The sequence below is a fragment of the Cibotium barometz genome, chromosome 16 (genome assembly GCF_041138505.1).
Source record: "Cibotium barometz isolate CiBa-2024 chromosome 16, ASM4113850v1, whole genome shotgun sequence".
Classification (NCBI taxonomy): Eukaryota; Viridiplantae; Streptophyta; class Polypodiopsida; order Cyatheales; family Cibotiaceae; genus Cibotium; species Cibotium barometz.
The window spans coordinates 8,694,836-8,712,978 of NC_141061.1; the positions used below are offsets into that span (position 1 = coordinate 8,694,836).

General features: G+C 43.0%; 1 protein-coding gene across 7 annotated transcripts in view; it reads right to left on the minus strand.

Moving 5' to 3' along the window:
• The window catches only part of LOC147630336 (protein ZINC INDUCED FACILITATOR-LIKE 1-like), a 66,333-nt gene extending 61,509 nt beyond the window's left edge, over positions 1 to 4,824 (minus strand). For 3 of the 7 annotated variants that reach the window (XM_086810173.1, XM_086810172.1, XM_086810170.1), the window contains exons 1-5: positions 4,239 to 4,818; positions 3,844 to 4,008; positions 1,950 to 1,990; positions 1,771 to 1,831; positions 141 to 243 (exon numbers count right to left, since the gene is read on the minus strand). In XM_086810173.1, coding sequence (XP_086666299.1) covers positions 141 to 243; positions 1,771 to 1,831; positions 1,950 to 1,990; positions 3,844 to 4,006 — 368 coding nt within the window. In that variant the 5' untranslated portion in view covers positions 4,007 to 4,008; positions 4,239 to 4,818. Of the gene's footprint in view, positions 1 to 140; positions 244 to 1,770; positions 1,832 to 1,949; positions 3,701 to 3,843; positions 4,146 to 4,238 lie in introns of those variants that run through there. The other 4 variants (XM_086810176.1, XM_086810175.1, XM_086810174.1 and 1 more) reach the window with 3 other exon arrangements.
• Positions 4,825 to 18,143: the final 13,319 nt, after the last annotated feature.

Here is an 18,143-nt window from a genome sequence, read left to right on the forward strand (position 1 = left end):
GTATGTCACTAATGGCCAAATGAAACAAATAATTCCTTAAAAACTTTGGCATTGGTAAAAACAAGAAGTCGAAAAGGAGGCTTCCAATTGGAAAACTACATTTGACAGCAAAACAGAAGATCCAAAGTTTCACCCTTTACATTGATGCAGTGCCAATAATGATGACCGGTTTGCGACCATATTTATCAGCCACCATACCCCATGGCGCTGAGGTGATAAATGAACCAACCATAATTGCTGATCCTGCATGCCATCATCAACTCAAGATTAAAACCTCTGAGATAAACCATCATGCCACTCTACATTTAAAAATCTGTAGACTGTGAGTGTTAGTATTAATAAATCATAAAATTTAGTCTCTTCCCCTTTTGTCATGTAGCGTATGACAATTATGTCCCATGTAAGGTCTCCCACATCATATGAAGAACCTATAAGCCATTAAAAATCAATGCTCCACCCTCGGTGACTAAAGCCTGGGCCCTTGCTACCTCTGGTATGTAGAGCCTTCATTATGATTAGCCATGGTTGAGCAGCCCAAATGCCCTGTATACCAGTATGAACATCCGATGGTCGACTATTGAGGCCAGATGGTTTGTCTACTCTACATTTAAAAAAATGTAGACTGTGAGTGTTAGTATTAATAAATCATAAAATTTAGTCTCTTCCCATTCTGTCATGAAGTGTATGACAAGTATGTCCCAAGTAAGGTCTCCCACATCATATGAAGAACCTATAAGCCATTAAAAATCAATGCTCCACCCTCAGTGAGTAAAGCCCAGCTCTTGCTACCTCTATTATGTAGGACCTTCATTATAATTAGTCATGGTTGAGCAGCCCAAATGCCCTGTACGCCAGTAAGAACATCAGCTGGTCGACTATTGAGGCCAGATGGTTTGTTTGCTCTTTTAGGAAGGTTTCGCACATTGCTCAATAGGCTTCATGCTTGTATGGCCAATATCCTCATATCGGGCCATTGAAAGGGAAGGAGGAGTTATTCCAGTGACACCCTATCCTCAGATTGTGGGGGCAAAATGGGCATCCAAACCATTCCATAGATGGCAGGAAATTGTACCAGCTTTCATTATTGGCGAAAAGACATAAAAATTCGTATTGACCTAGCCAGCACCTATGACATGGTGACTAGGGAGGATCCCCAAGGTGGAGCACCATCTGCAGTGCGGGTACTGAGAGAGCCAACCACATTTTAGTAACTATTATCTACCTCCGCAGCATAATGCACCCTGTCTGTGAAAAAACCTACCTTCTACTAGTGCTATGTTGCGCACACTGCACCTTGTCTCTTCTTACATGGGCCATCAAGATATACGATTCAACCATACAAGTTTGTGGGCAAGATTTCGTGTGTATCATACTATAATATTTAGAAACATTCCCTTTGCTGTCTATGAGTCATTGGTCATGTGTCATGCATTACAGCTGTGATAGGAGGTATAGCTGGTGAGATGAAGAGTAAGCTGGGGAAATTGAAGTGAAAATAGGATTGAAAAGGTTAGGATGCTATATTGTGGTTTGCTAAGATCAAGGGATGCCAGTCTTCCACAGGGATCAATGAGGGAGTGAGGATGAAACAGATGCCATGCCCATAGGCTACCTTGGGTATAGAGCATTTGTTTTATTAGGCAATAGTGCTTTCACATGCATGTGAATATTTGAAGTAGATATTGATCGAAGTCTGAGCTCTTTCTTGACAAGAACATGGAACAATGCTGTTGAAAAGGGAAGTTTGTAATAAAAATAGTTTCTTCTCACCTATAAAGCCGGCATATGTACCAATTTGGGTAGCAACCCTTGCAATTCCAAAATCTCTGACCTGCAAAACAACAATGAGGTGGTGTTTCCATAAACTCGACTTCAGCATGCAAAGCAATCCCCTTTGATGATTACGGCAGCCCTCAAGCAATCTTGATCACTTCTAAGACCGGACTTACCATAAAATAGATGAATGGGAATAGCGAAGCAATTGGCAGTACTGTACACATAGAAACACATTTCCAAAGAAGAGGCTGTTAAAAACGTGTGGTATTGAGCAAGAAAAACAACAAAATGCAGCTTGGGGAACATACAAACCATCTCCACCACATCAAATGCTAAAAGAAATACTTAGCCCTTAAAAAGTGCAATATGTAGCTGAACACATGCAAAATACCACAGAATACCTAAACGGAGCTTGGGGAATATACCAACCTTCTCAACCACATCAAATGCTATAAGAAATATTTAGACCTTAAAAAGTGCATCATATAGCTGAACACATGCAAAATACCACAAAATACATCTCTTTTAAAGATGACCAAACTTATTTTCCAATACTACCAACCTGTGCAAGTAAAGCAGCTAGAGAAGACTACAAGACTTGCTATTACGTTCAGAGATACCCTTGTTAGTCTATGAGCCGCAGGGTCCCATCAAATGATCTCTAGCTACCCCTCAGTAGCCTTTGAAGCCCCATTCCTTTAACACAGAGTCAACTTGCAGCCTTAGAAGAGGGGCACATGGTCAGCACCCATCTATAACCTTTTATATCCATCAACACCAATTCAGACCCGCATGCTTCAGAAGAGATAGACAGGAGTTTAAGGACACCAAGGTAATGACCTTCTCAAAGTCAACAACGAGGTGCTACCCAAAGAGCTGGCCCCCTTGTCCAATAGATCTACAGATAAACCCACAGGATTGATTTAATGTGGCAAGTTTTAGTTCTCAAAACCTTTCTTCAATGGTGGCCTTCACGAAGACTTTCTCAGTAGATCAACCTTTGCTTTAGCTACAGTAAGAACTAAGAGATAGCATGGAAGTCTCATGTTTGTAGAGATAGCATGGAAGCCTCCTGTTCATATGGCTACAAATAGTGGCTAAGATTCTCCTCTATTAACTTTCACCCACATGTATTGTAATTCTACCTCCATGTGCGCATGCCATAGCAAACTACATTCTCAATTGGCCCTTCCTGCCACATATAAAGCAAAGTCCACTGAGCTTGGGCCAATATGGCAATGTACTTCTGACATCATATTAAAGAAGAAGAATATGGAAATCAATGGACAGGTTAGCTCTGGTGAAGGCATCAGCAGCATACATTCTCACACAACCTCTTCCGTTTGCTATAAAGTTGAGAAAACCAGGTTGCACAAAGTGATTCAGGAGACACCTCTGTTAGAAGAAAAGGACGGGCTTTCTCTCTCAAAAAATACATAAAAAGGAAAGAGAGGGAAGTGCTAATCAATCAAAAATTTACCCATGGTCCATGCTTATGATCTAAGGAGCATCTCACAGTGAGCCACTGCAGTATGCATTGAGAGGGAAAGAGGTCCAAAGACTAGCCATGCACTGTTTAAGCTGGGAAAGGGTTGATGAAAGGCTTGATTGCTGAGGATTCAGGCGACATCCCCCTGTTCCACCCATAAGGCAATGTACTTATGCACAATGAGCATGGGCAAGGTAATGCTGTCTTACCAGAAGTGGATTGGCATACTAATGCGGCTCAATTTGCCCTGATTTATGCAGTGCTTACAGCATAAAATCAATGAAATACAAGGTGCATTGGCATTAGTCAGGGATCAGAATTCGCCCCCTTCCCATGCGATGCTGGATAAACTACATCATTAGAAATAATTCCAGTTATGGCGAATTCCAGATCAAACCAGTAAAGCAAGTGAAATAATCCAGATTAGCGTAATCCCTGAAATTACATCAATAAGAACAGTTTACAATGACACCAAAATCAAACGTGATCATCAAGCATCCAAACTACATTGATGAAAAATATGGAAAAAAGTAGTAAGCGGATGGGAGAAGGGTAAAGGGCAAAATGGGGGATCTCACCATTGCAGAGGACCAACAAGGCAACAAAGCAGAGTTCCTTGATGGGGGCTTTGCCTTTCGCAGCGGCCTTCCTCTGCTCCAGCAAGCAACCAGGGCAACCTTCATGGAAGTTATCCCTTTTTTGCAAGAGGGGGGTTTCCACATCCGTGATAGAGTCCCCCATACCTACTACAAAACACAACAATCAGGGAAGCAGCAATGCGGCGGGTTTCAGAGATCCCGGCAATACTGGGATCTCACCCTTCTTATCTAATGGCACGAAGGCAAAGAAAGGGAAAGGGTGGGTGGATTAGGGGCGAGTGGGGGTGTGTGCGTGTGTGTGTGTGTGTGTGTACGCGCGTGCGCGCGCTGTTTTGTGCTGTGGATTTTGGGTTGGGAAGGGGTCCACAGCCCACCTTCTATGGCAGATCAGCAGAGGGGGCAATGCACTGTGGTAAAGATGCGATGCATAATGTGCTACCGCATCTGATGGTCTTTCGCTGATGACCTTTATGGAAGGTTTTTCTACTGAGGCAACAGCTATGCAGAGGGGCTTTTTGTCTTGCTCCTCCATGTTCTGTTCTCTTTAGGCAGGGTAGACAGATATATTATTCTAATATTCTGCCGAGCTGTGACAAGGGTTCCGACTGTTGGACCCCCCACCAAGCATCACCACCACCTCAACCTGTCGAACTCGCCCTCCGGCTCCGGGGCGCGGGCCCTACATGCTGTGGCTAAATGACCATAGATCCTGCAAGAAGGTAATAACTATGCGTCTATGTAGTATGCTAGTAGACTGCAGAGGTTCATGATTTCATCCATCTGCTTTTGGGCATTGCCCACAGTGGGGTGAGCACTGACAGGAGTCTGGAGAGAGGCCTGTGTGTAACCCTCCTACCATCCGACTGTCAGATTGCTTTTTTGACAAAAGTCGTCCCAATTTACTGCCCTTCAGCACCCTCATTAAAATATCCTGTTCATCATCATTCTTAATCTTGATCACCTGTAATAAAATGCTCTAGAGTGATAATTATTCTCCATTGATATTTAGTGCACCTTCCCGAGTTTTCTTGAAACTTGGCCAAGCTCAACTCAAAAACGGCCAAGTTATGATTTTCTGGAAATGTCACGTTGATGGAAGCTGGGAATGCAGAATAAACTAAGCATTTAATGCTCTTGCATAGTTGAGTTAATTGGGGCATGGGAAGAGGTCTAACCCAAAAAAATTCGAACTCTCAACGGAATTCTCACATGTCCAAGGAAATCGAAGGAGGAAAACTCCTCATACACAAACTTGGGCAAGGGTGAAACACCCCATGGTATGAATCCACTTATATGTGTGTCCGCCCAAGACCGATACTCATAAAAGAAATCCCAAGAAAAGCATGTCCGAAGCATTGCAGTTATCGTACAACATGCAATGAGTACAATCGCACAAACTAAGAAGGGTTCGACTACTCGCACTTGCCACCCAACCATAGGCTCCAAACTTTATGCAATGGTAAACCACTCCCGAGTTAGAGACCAACACAACCCTAGCAATCCCGCATCTACAAGGCATGCATATCTCATATCATGCACGTCCAATCCTCATGACGTCACTAGCACGGCTAACCATAAGTTGGGTCCCTTGGTAGGCCCCTCATCATCCCCTTCACAAATCCAACTATATAGACCTGCTATAAGAACTGTCCAGCCGTGGGGCCCACTAATCACTAGCCTTATCATGTCCAAGCATGGGATATAACATTCTCCCCTTACAAATGAGAGGAAGACTAGGAGGAGACAAAATCTAGAGTCAAGTTGAAGCAACATTCTCCCAAGTGTTATCTTGATCCGCATGAATCAACCACTTGTGCAAACGAGAGGAAGGCTGGGAGACAAAATCTAGAGTCAGGGTTAAGCAACATTCTCCCAAGTGTTATCTTGATTTGCGTGAATTAACCACTTAGAAAATTACATGTTTCTAAGGGTATGTTCCCTACAATCCACAATAGCTACTGGCTCATATGGAACATAGACAGATAGATACTCGAGTCTTGCAAGCTCCTGGTAAAAAATCAAGCTTTCTCTTGCACCCAACACCTCTTTCAATCCACTCGCATGAAAGACTGGATGTGGACGTACTCCATCCAAAGATGCAATCTATAAGTAACCTCATTAATCTTTTTCAAGATCATGCTAGGTCCATACTATCTCGAAAAGACTTTTCCAAACGGCATTACCTAAGAGTCTTTTGGGATTCTCAGCTAAACCCATTGGCCTTCTTTTAGGACTCTAGTTAAACACTTTTGGTTAGCATAAAATTTTACTATATCCTACACACTCTTTATGCTTGTTAATCCCATTCGGATTAACACATGATCCTCAATTGAGGACATTAATAAGTGTCATGCAAAGGCACTATAAAGGTTGTACATTATGAGATATTGGCCACCCAAGGCCTAGTTAGTAAGTTTTGGGTGTCCAAGTGTGAATAAGGGCCAATTGTATATAAGGTATTTTCTCATAATGAAAAAGACACAATCCCCTTTGTGCTATTGAGAGCTCTCCCCTTATGCTTTATAAGAGAGTGAGGAGTGAGAGCATTCTAGCATTGTGCCTCTTTCATGCTTGTGTGTTTATGCTTGTATGAGAGAGTGAGAGAGAGTGTGATCGGTCTATGTGATGGTGTGAGCAACTCCACGGTGACAGTGTGGAGGCGGAGCTTGGAGTTTGGAGCTTTACAAGCGAGCTTGGAGGCCTCAAGGGACCCGAGATCGAAGCATTGGTAAGTATCCCACGACGGTTGTGTTCTATGGCTCTTCCATTAGGTGAATGCGTAGAGTTCCTTCTTGGAGGTACGGTAGCCCATAACATTTTTGGCGCCACTGCTAGGGAAACACCTTTGTTTCTTCCATACTCTTTGAGTTTCACCTCCCATTGCATAGTATTCATTATTGCCTTTGCATTTGGTAGTGCATTGTGTGGAAATGAAAGGATAAGGTGTGTGTGGTTGAGAAAAAAGTTATAGTTTTGATGCTTTGAATGTTGTGGAGAGTAGTTTAGGAAAGGATTCATTGGTTACTCTTGTTAATTTTGAAGTTAGCATCACAAAAAACACCAACGTGAAGAAGCAGGTTGGGTGTTGTTTTCTTTTTTTCTTTTTTTTTAAAATAAAAAACATAAGGGACTATTAATTGAGCCAACAACTTGCATTTCATTCCTTTACATTGGCACAATCTAATTTTCATCATTTGGATAAGTATTATGCACCCAAGACCATAAATTACCAATGCGGAAAACTCCATGTGAAAGTGCAGGAAAGTTGTTCACGATGTGAACCATTTCCTGCAATTTCACGTCGCGAGTCGCTCACAAAATCAGTGCCGTGATTTTCATCGAAAATCACAGGATTACATTTCAAAAATAGAAACCCTTGTCCTGACACTTATGACACGATGCAATCCACCAAAAATTGGATCACGTGAAAGTGCAGTAGACCTTCATGGCGTGAACCATTTCTGAAGCAGTTCACGGCATGAAACACCTTCTGTTTCACGACGTGAAAGAAATCCTGCAGGTTCACACCATGAAGGCTAAAACTGACGGATTGAATAAAGAAAGGGAATTTGACTAAAAGAAGGAATTTAACCCTCAGGAGGAAAATTGTTGAGCACGTGAAAGTGCACGAAAACCATTCACGACGTGAACCATTTTCTTGCAGTTTCACGACGTGAACCGAGTCCTGCTAATTCACGCCTCCTAAACAAAGCGATAGAATCAGAAATTGAATCAAATTGGATTGATTAATAGCTTATCAAATCATACATACATGCACTTAAGATCTGGAAAACTCATCGGAGATGATCTTATGCTTGACGATAGTGCATCAAATCATCCAGGAACTTCTTACCAAAGAAGTGTGGGATCATGACATTCCGCAAGCACACACTTGAGTGTATTGAGAAACCTGACCACCGCGAAAACCAGTATTGAAGAATCCATGGAAGAAGGGCTGAGATACGCTAGGTTTGGGGAAGGAGATAAACCACACTCCCCAACCAAGTCCAGTGGGATCATTGATATCGCTCAGGGATTTTTTTGTTCTCCAAACTAGTCATGATGAAGAAACGCAATCTGTGGGCGGGCATGGGTCAGTCAACTAGTGCTAGACTCGGTCCAAGATAAAAAGTGCCATTCCAAGCATTGAATTCTAGGCTGTCGAATACTGGCACCCCTCGAATTAGACAAGATATGGAAAGTGCAGTTAGGACGGGTCAAATATTCTTTCCCACCATCGAGGAAATGGAATCGGATCTCCAAACAACGAAGTGAAGTAGAACGACAACTCCGAGAATTGAGCTTAAGGAAACAAGAGCTTGATACTCGTAGGGCAAGAGCTGAGAGCAAGAAGGGTTAACCCACTCCAATCACAAGGAAAAGAACCTGAAATTGTAGAAGTGAGGGAGAAATTCCGAACTTGGAACCCATCAATGAGGAATCTAGAATGGAGGAAGGGTTTACAACCAGAGAAGAAGAGGGTAACATGGCTAACTTGACTGTAGAAGTAGAGGACCAACTCTATACCAAGAAGGATATTGAGTTAATGATCAATCACCCTACATTCTTACAAGACATGGAGCTCTTAATTACACAAAGACACACAGAGACTACTATTGGGGAATCCCACCAAGGTACCACAACTGGACCAATCCATGAACCCGAGATACCTAGAAGAGCCAATATATAGGTAGGAGACGAGGTCTAGGAAGGGGGGGACCAATTCCCCAGAGACCTAGAAACGATCCAACCATGGACCTTAATGTGGCCACAAGGGCAGACTTATTAAATATGGCAGCAAAGATGGGTAGGGGGATGGTCAGGGAATTAGGCTCTACTCTAGAACCTCGACCTTCCCAGATGAAACCCCATATCATTTCAAAACTTGTCCAAAAGTTCTCTGGGGATGGGGATCCTATCCAGTAGAGATTTTTTAATCTACATGTGAAACCTGCGGACCGGTCTCAGTGACATGACCATGATACATGCCTTCTTGCTGACCTTAGAAGGAAAAGCTCATCAGTGGTTCAGAACCCTTAAGCCTGAGGACAAGGTTAATTTTACAAGATTAAAGAATGTTATTGTGCTCAGCTTTGCACGCAGTGGTGACATATGGAGCCCTGTGGCACAACTACATAACATCAAACAAAAGGAAGATGAGTCAATGAGAGACTATGTCTCTCGCTTGAAGCACTTAAATTCAAGATGCAAACTTCGGGAAAGGTTGACAGATGATCAATTGTTACCTTGTTTCAAGAGAGGGGTTAGAGACCATAAAATACATGATTACTTGTCGTCAGACAGCTACTCTTGATGCATGCTGCAAATTGGCAATCGAATATGAAGATAACATGTTAGAATTGCCACAACCTGAAGATGTTAAAACATTTGCAGCAACCACGACTTCACGTGTCTCAAGTTACCAAGAAATTGGAACTCGAAGTAAGCAAGTCGGCCGTTGGATGAACTCAGCAATGCCATATTAGAAAAATTAAAGGTCAGGGAAGGAAGAGAGACGTCGGGCCATGGGCATAGTCACCTTTACCCCTGCAGGGAATTGGTGTGGTGCTCCATGTACAGACTAAATCATACCACCACTGAATGTCCACAGTTAAGAGCAAGAACATTACTTTATTATGCGCACTCTGTAAACTTGGGAAATCATGACACGTCAATGTTTAGATTTCCAAGGTTTCAAAATGTGGCACAACTACCAGCAAATAGAGCCCCATTGGCTTTGCCAACACCACCTATGCAGATCTCTGCCCACTGCTGGACATCCCAAATCTTCCTCCTTACCTAGGGGGATGTTCCGAGTACAAGACGCTTCGCCCTTGCCACCACCAGTTCTATCGCCACCACAACCACCACAGGCTAAGATCAATTAAGTAGTGATTGAAGAGCCATCAGAAGATGTTGAGCTAGTGCAAGAATTAGAATTTAGTGGGGAATACTACGAGGACATGGGTGAGGTCATGCCAGAATATTATGTCCTACAGAATAATACGCCAGTTTCTGTGTTTCAAACCACGGTACAGTGGAAGGGTAAGGAAATAAACTCAAATCTGAGAAGAGGACCTTTACAATGCTATGGTTGTGGTGGGCCACATCGAGTAGCCAAGTGCGCAAACAAGAATATGAATCATACACACCAACCACAACAAGTGGCGACCACGCCCAATGACATGCCAATTTTCACCTACACTAAATGTGGAATTGATCATTTGATCAAAGATTTTCCCTACCGAGCAAGTGGTTCTGCTTCTACGGCTAATCAGGCCACCATCCGTAGTACCATTAGTGTACAATTTGGGAAGATCACACCGCTCAATGTCCTAACACGAGCTCAAGCTCAGTTAGTAGACAAGGGAAGGAACCGGGCGGATGCGACTATTTCAGAACTGGCCACAGGAGAAGAGTGAAGAAATTAGGAAAGGGGGACACATGGTTTACAATCCAAGACGGATCCGAAGAAGATACAATTGATACTGAATCCACACAAGCAAAGAAAGAAGGGAATCAAGGGATCAATCTGGGAGGTTAGACCTAGTAAAGCAAGGAGAACAACTAGAAACTCCAAAGGGGGTTGGTGAGTATCCCAATGTCAACAAAGAAATAAGGAAGCTAGAAGATGCCAAGGCCTTAGTCGAAGAGTACCAACAACTTCATGAAACTAAGCCAAGGGCCAGTGAAGTAAGGGATACCATCTATCCACGAGATGAACTACCTCGAAATAGGGTCTTGAACATGCCAACCTCGATTCCAGAGGGAATTGAAGAAGGACTCCCAAACAAACACAATGACTAGAATGTTTGAGGAAAATGAGTTGGGGGGATCTATTCATTCTTTCCCCTTGGAAGAATACGAGACACCTCGATGGGAAGAGCACTCTATATCCAAGGAACCCAGGGATATAGGAAGCCTCGCGGCTGTACTATCCACACCTGTCCAGATGTCCTTGGGGCAACTGTTATGCAACTCACCCACCTTATGGACAAATGTAAAAGAATGGGTTGAGGGGGGAGGTCTAAGGCCATCCGATAATATTGATGCAACTGTTATGCAACTCACCTGTCCAGATGCCCTTGGGGCAACTGTTATGCAACTCACCCACCTTATGGGGACAGATGTAAAAGAATGGGTCGAGGGGGGAGGTCTAAGGCCATCCGACAATATTGATGAGACTCTACCATCCTTGGCAGAAAGACCCTTGGAGCATACCAAGGAAACGTGAGCCGTTAAGATACCAGTTAACCAACTGGGACGTATTATGAAAGTGATGACACGAATGCTACCATCCCGATTCATCATAATGGATACCACGCATTGGCTATCCTGGATGGTGGGGCAGGTGTCAGCATCATTACCAAACGTTGTTGGGGAAATTGGGGGAAACCTGATCTAAAAAGAGTAGATCTAATCATTAAGATGGCGGATGGAACATCTTCGAGACCCATTGGGCTCTTGGAAAATGTTAAATTCAGACTTTTTACATTTCACTATTATCATCATACATTTGTGGTCATGGACTTCCTACGCTAACCTAATACATTTGACATAATATTGGGATGACCCTTCATGAGGGAATCCAAATTGGTGCATGATTGGGCCTTGGATCATGTATATGTATGCAAGGACTCACAAATCTTGAAGATTGAAGAGCATGGAAAGCACACCCCATGGAAGGGCAATTGTTTGGTAATGACTCGGTCACACGAAGCGGACCACATCCCTACAGATATGCCAACCTATAGAGGGGGAGACTAAGGATGCGGAGGAAACGAGAATGTATGCATCACTACCTCCCCCGGACTTTAGTGAAATTTGGATGCATGTGTTGGCTACCATTAATGTAATGCAGCCCAAGGGAGCCCAGTATTTAGAACCTGGAACCGTCCCCACGACTTCTATCTACATGGTTAACTGGCAACTGTCCCCACGACTTCTATCTGCATGGTTAACTAGCAAACCATGCATGAGGAATCAGAAGGGGAGACATCAAGTACAGAAGGTACTGTGACACGAAGCTGTACCAGTGTTCAATGTCTTAGACGATGGCAGAGACAGAAACGGTACCTAGCCGAACGAAACGCCTTGCTATACGAAGCAAACCTATGGATGCCCAATGGTTGAGATACCTTGAGGCTACAAAGGTACATGATGAATTCTCAAAGGATTGGGGCGAAGAGTTGAGCAAAATATCATTGGAAGGGAGGCACCAAGAGAAAATCACCCTTCAAGAAAGCGATGCACCCAAACTTACAAAAGCGAGACACCGAAAACGCAACAAAGCCTAGGCAGAGACAGAGCGTGAGGCCAAGAAAATCATGGCTAAAGCCAAAAAGGACAATGAGGATAAAACATATGTGCTTTCAGGGCCCGACCACTTTAAGAATTATACAGTAGATGATCGGAGAGTGGCCTGCCTAACAACCACTAGGGTAAAAGAGAAAGGGCTGTCGTCATACGATGGCCCGACAGAAGTCAAGGAGGTTAATATTGTGGGACCAGGGGAAGAAGCAAGGCCCGTATACATTGCTAAAGATTTGACTTCTGCAGAGGAAGAAGAGCTCATTGCTAAAGATTTGACTTTTGCAGAGGAAGAAGAGCTCATTGCTCTCCTCAAGGAATGCAAGGATTGTTTCGCTTGGAATTACAAGGAAATGAAAGGGGTACCACCAGAGGTGGTACAACATACGATTCCAATTATGGAAGGTTCACGACCTACCAGGCAGAAACCATACCAGATGAATCCAAAGTATGCAGCAATTATAAAGGAGGAAATTGATAAGCTCATTGTTGCTGACTTTATCTATGAGATCAAACATATGGATTAGTTGTCGCCTATTGTGATAGTACCTAAAAAGAATGGGAAACTGGGAGTATGTGTCAATCTTAAAAAAGTAAATGCGGCCACTCGGAAGGACCATTACCCACATTATCGTATACCAAACATGTCTTGGAAAGAGTGGCTGCTGCTGCTGGGAGGGAAGTGTACAGCTTCTTGGATGGGTTTTTTTGGGTACAATCAAGTGTCCATAGCACCACCAGAAGGCCAACATAAGATAGCCTTCAATACAATGTGGGGGACATTTGCTTACAAAATCATGCCGTTCGGTCTCACAAAATGCCCCAGCAACCTTTCAACGATTGATGTGCACAGCTTTTAAGGATTACTTTGCAAAAGTGGTTAGAAGTGTTTATTGATGATCTATGTGCACATTCTCGATGGGAAGATCATTTGACCTGCTTGAGGAAAGTGTTTGAACGTTGCGGATTATATCAGATATCATTAAACCCCTTGAAGTCCCAATTATGGGTCAAGCATGGTGTGATACTGGGGCACATAGTCTCAAAAATGGTATATCCACAGATGATAGCAAGATCAAACTGATCCTGGAGCTACCACCGCTTACCAACTACAAAGGAGTGCAAAGGTTTATGGGTCATGTGGGTTATTACTGACGCTTCATCATATTTTATGCTGAGAGATAGTTAGACCCTTGTACAAACTTCTAATTGTCTTTGAGTGGACCAAGGAGTGTCAAGAGGCTTATGATCGTCTTAAGCAAGCCTTATAGCAAGCGCACCTATTTTGCGACCCCCCAATTGGGATCTCATATTTCACGTACACATCGATGCTTCAAATTTTTCTTTTGGTTGCGTGGAATGCCAACGTTTCGCTATTCATCAACAAAAAGACAAAATGCCACTAACCCCCATCATCGTAAGGCATCATCGCTCGTAAGGCAACCATTTAAAAAATGGGGGATAGATTTTGTGGGGCCGATTAGTCTAGCGGCGTATCCATCCCAAGCCCGCTACATAATCGTAGCCACATACTATTTCACGAAGTGGGCGGAAGCCAGAGCTTTAAGGAAAGCGGATGTGTGAATAACTGCAAAATTTGTATATGAGCAAATCATATCAAGATTTGGCTACCCCTTAGAATTGGTGAGTGATCGCAGCTCACATTTCATCAATGAGGTGATTAATCATTTGCTTGCAGGATTCTTAGTAATCCATCGAAAATCATCACCTTACTACCCACAGGCCAATGGTCAAGCAGAAAGTACCAATAAGATTTTGTGTACCATCTTGACAAAAACATTAAAAGCAACTCGAACAAATTGGGAGCATAAGCTGACAGCAGCACTTTGGGCCTACTGCACATCATATAAGGTAGCGAGATAGGATATACTCCTTTTCGTCTAGCTTATGATGTTGAAGCGGTTATGCCCATGGAATACCTAGTCCCAAGCTTAAGGATTTTTGTACAAGAGTGTTTGATTGAGAATGCATTAGCTGAAAGGCTAATAGACTTGGAAAAACTGGATGAGACCCGGTTGATAGCATCACATGGGCTCATGGTCGAAAAGTTACGCAAGAAACACTGGTTTGATAGAAATCTCAAGCAAAAAGAATTAAAAACGGGGGACCTTGTCCTAATGTATGGTGTGGGAAATGCCAGGAAAAAGAAACTTAAATACCGTGGTCTGTAACCATTCCGAATATTGAAAATCACACCTCAAGGTTTTGTCCGAATAGAGACAATTGATGGCATCCAAATGGAAGGCTATGTCAATGGAAGTAAACTGAAAAAATATTTTGGATCATTAACCCAAGAGATACTCTTGCAAGAGCACCTCTTAAAACACTAGAAACAATTAGCAAAAGAAAAGATCCAGCAAGCGCAAGACGAGGCTAAGGCTCGGCAAGAAAAAGCTAAAATGCAGAAAGGCCTGATTCATGTCAATATGGCGTCCGTAACCCTTGATGAGGACGAAGGGGACCTAAATATTGAGCCATCATGACTAGTTGGGACTCACAACAGCTAAAGGCATTGCAACAAGTGTTGCATTAATAGATACACGATCCAGCCACAACCTAATCTCATATGATACTTAGATAGCTTTAGGAAGACCATACCTTGAACACACATATGCACAAGTTCGTAGTGTGCACCTACTAACAACCACAAAGGCTGAAGGGTATTTAAATGTTAATATTTCCATCAATAATAATCCCTTGGTTAGAAAGGTGTTTGTGATGCTTGCACGTACAATGGAAGAGGAGATGATCTTAGGACGATCCTGGATCTGTGCCAACAAGTGCAATATTCAATGGGAAGAAAGAACAGCATCACTGAGCATCGGTGAGAAGGTCATGTCCATACCATTATGGACCTCGGCAAATCAAGGAAAACAAATCACTGCAGAGGCAACACCTCGAAAAACAGAATATGCACCCATTGTGTTGAAATTGCCTATACAATACCCAACATACAAGGGCACACATAAATGGGTGCCCAGGAATCAACCAAAGAAAAAAGAGACAATGAGTGATAAACGTATTCAGGGGAAAGCCCAGTTAAAAAGTCGGCCATTACCAGCACCTACTAAGTGGCAGAACTTCAAGCACTTACAGAGGCCTCATGATTGTCGTCAAAGCAATGGGTCCGAAAAGACATACTCCGAGCACAAGGCTACTATCAAGGTAATACGGCAATATGGGTACCCAAACCAAATTCCATGGCTAAAACCACAACAAGCTCGAATCAATATACAAAGAAATGTGAGGGCTTGTAGCATCAACTTCCCGAAAGAGCCAACACCACACCTGCACTTGTGTGGAGGATAAAGAAAATTCAGCCAACTAAGTTGGGAATGACTCAGAAAACAACAAAGCCCACTCTGAATATAGAAAGGAACAAGACATGTGAAGGTAGAGACAAAGGTGTTTCAAATGAAAGCAATACACAACCAGACACAGTGACCAAAATATTTAGTTAGGTGGAAGGAGCAATAAGAAGCTCCCAAATAGATTAAAAAGACTACATCAACAAATGCCAAAAAGTGCCAAGGTGAACCCTTGGTTTTCATGGTAAAATTAAAGAGACAAGGTAAGCCATGCATCATCATATGCATGTGTGAGTGTTTGAGCACGAAAGATAAAAATTCAATCTTATAAACTCCATGTGAAACTGTAGGAAAATGGTTCACGCCATGAACCACCCTACAGTCTTTCACGACGTGAACCATTTTTTTAGTGTTTCACACTGTGAAAAAGTGCTAAGAAGTTCATGCCGTGAAACGGTAAGAACTACGACAGCCAATTACAAAATGACACGTGGCTTTTTCATTAAACGTAGCCACCTTGTCTGACAGCTACGCTATAAAAATGAAATTTTGTCTCATTTTCGTCACTTTTCTTTCGGTGATTTTGCATTTTCTTCTTCAATTGCCTTCGTACCGTCGCTTCCTTGCTCCCGACCTCCTTCAATTGCCTATCCGGACTAATCAAGGTGGGAGCTTCACTTCTCTTTGGTTTCCTTTTCTATATATATATCTTTTAATTCGTAAATGATTGTGTCAAGACGCAAATACTTTTTTCTATATTGAGTCAGTTCATGGAATGATCGATGCTTGCCACCACTGCATAATCCATTCAATGCATATCCACAAATGTCATGTTTCAAGAAAAAAGACTACATCCTTACATATGCATGAACTGCATAAAAGATAAAATTGCAGATTCACATCTGCAGTCTCACATCTTCAACAATCACGTCAAGACTTTCACGTCATTAACTTCATGTCTGCTACTTCATGTCTTCAACAATCACGTCAAGACTTTCAGGTCTGCTACTTCACATCTTCAACTTTCATGTGCAGACTTTCATGTCTTCGACTTTCACATCATTAACTTCACGTCTGCTACTTTACGTCTTCGACTTTCACATCTTCGACTTTCACGTGAAGACTTTCACATCATCAACTTCACGTTTGTTACTTCACGTCTTCGACTTTCACGTCATTAACTTCACGTCTGCTAACTCACGCCTTAGATATTCACGACTGCTCTATCCAATCCGACCATTCTTTCACGCCCTGTTTCACATACTAACACTAATTAACAACCAAAAAAAAAGGTAGCTTCCACCAGTCATTCGACTAACTATATATGGTGATATACATGTCTGTTTTAGAATCCGAGGTACAAGAGCAACCATCTACAACACAAGCAAGTAGTGCTACAGGATCACCAACAAGTCAAAGATTGCAGAGTGCCAACAAGTTGAAGACTAACTTCTTGGGCCCTTACGCCCAATCCTTCGAAGGAACACTTATCAGAAATGAGGTCACCACACCACATGGCAAGGTCACTCTTCAATGCCATAGCAAATGGAGTGCCTCCACCTATTAGAGGATGCCGAAGTAAAAGCTAAGCTGGACAAAGTCGGCCTAGGCAGAATGGCTGAAGTACTACCCCGTGAGTTGACATCGATCTCTGCGCCGTCGAATACAAAAAGTGGCAAGATTACAAAGGTGGATGGCGCCACTGAAGAGCTACTTATAATAGAGACGGAGACCGATCGGAGCTCGAGTAGCTCGGCTATGGCTGCCAAGAGAGTGAACCAATGGTGTAGGGATTCGAAGGGATGCTGAAGGAGTGCCCGACCTCACTCAAGACCTCAAGAAGCCATGCTTTGATACCAGTTTAAAGTGCACTGACCCCACAGAGTGCGGAGCTTCAATGGATGCAGCAATGCAGGTAAAGATAGAGAGAGAGAGACAGAGACACAGTATGTGGGTACAATGATGATGTACCACTAAGGTTTTTCAGATAGGTATATGAATAATGGTACAACCCCGAAGGGTGCCCAGACACTAGGCGGGCACGGTGGCCCTTTATTCCCACAACAAACACAACCGTCGTGGGGTACTTACCAATATTTCGATCTCGAGTCCCTTGAGGCCTCGAGTCCCTTGAGGCCTCCAAGCTCGCTTGTAAAGCTCCAAACTTCAAGCTCCACCTCCACACTGTCACCGTGGAGTCGCTCACACCATCACATAGACCAATCACACTCTCTCTCACTCTCTCATACAAGCATAAACACAAAAGCATGAAAGAGGCACAATGCTAGAATGCTCTCACTCCTCACTCTCTTACAAAGCATAAGGGGAGAGCTCTCAATAGCACAAAGGGGATTGTGTCCTTTTCATTATGAGAAAATACCTTATATACAATTGGCCCTTATTCACACTTGGGTACCCAAAACTTACTAACTAGGCCTTGGGTGGCCAATATCTCATAATGTACAACCTTTATAGTGCCTTTGCATGACACTTATTAATGTCCTTAATTGACAATCATGTTGTTAATCCGAATGGGATTAACATTCCCCCCTTCCTGATGTAGGTTCTGTCCTCAGAACCTGGTCGGAAGACTTGGTCACCGAATTCATGTCAGTAGAAGTTACGTCTGGAGGACTGGAG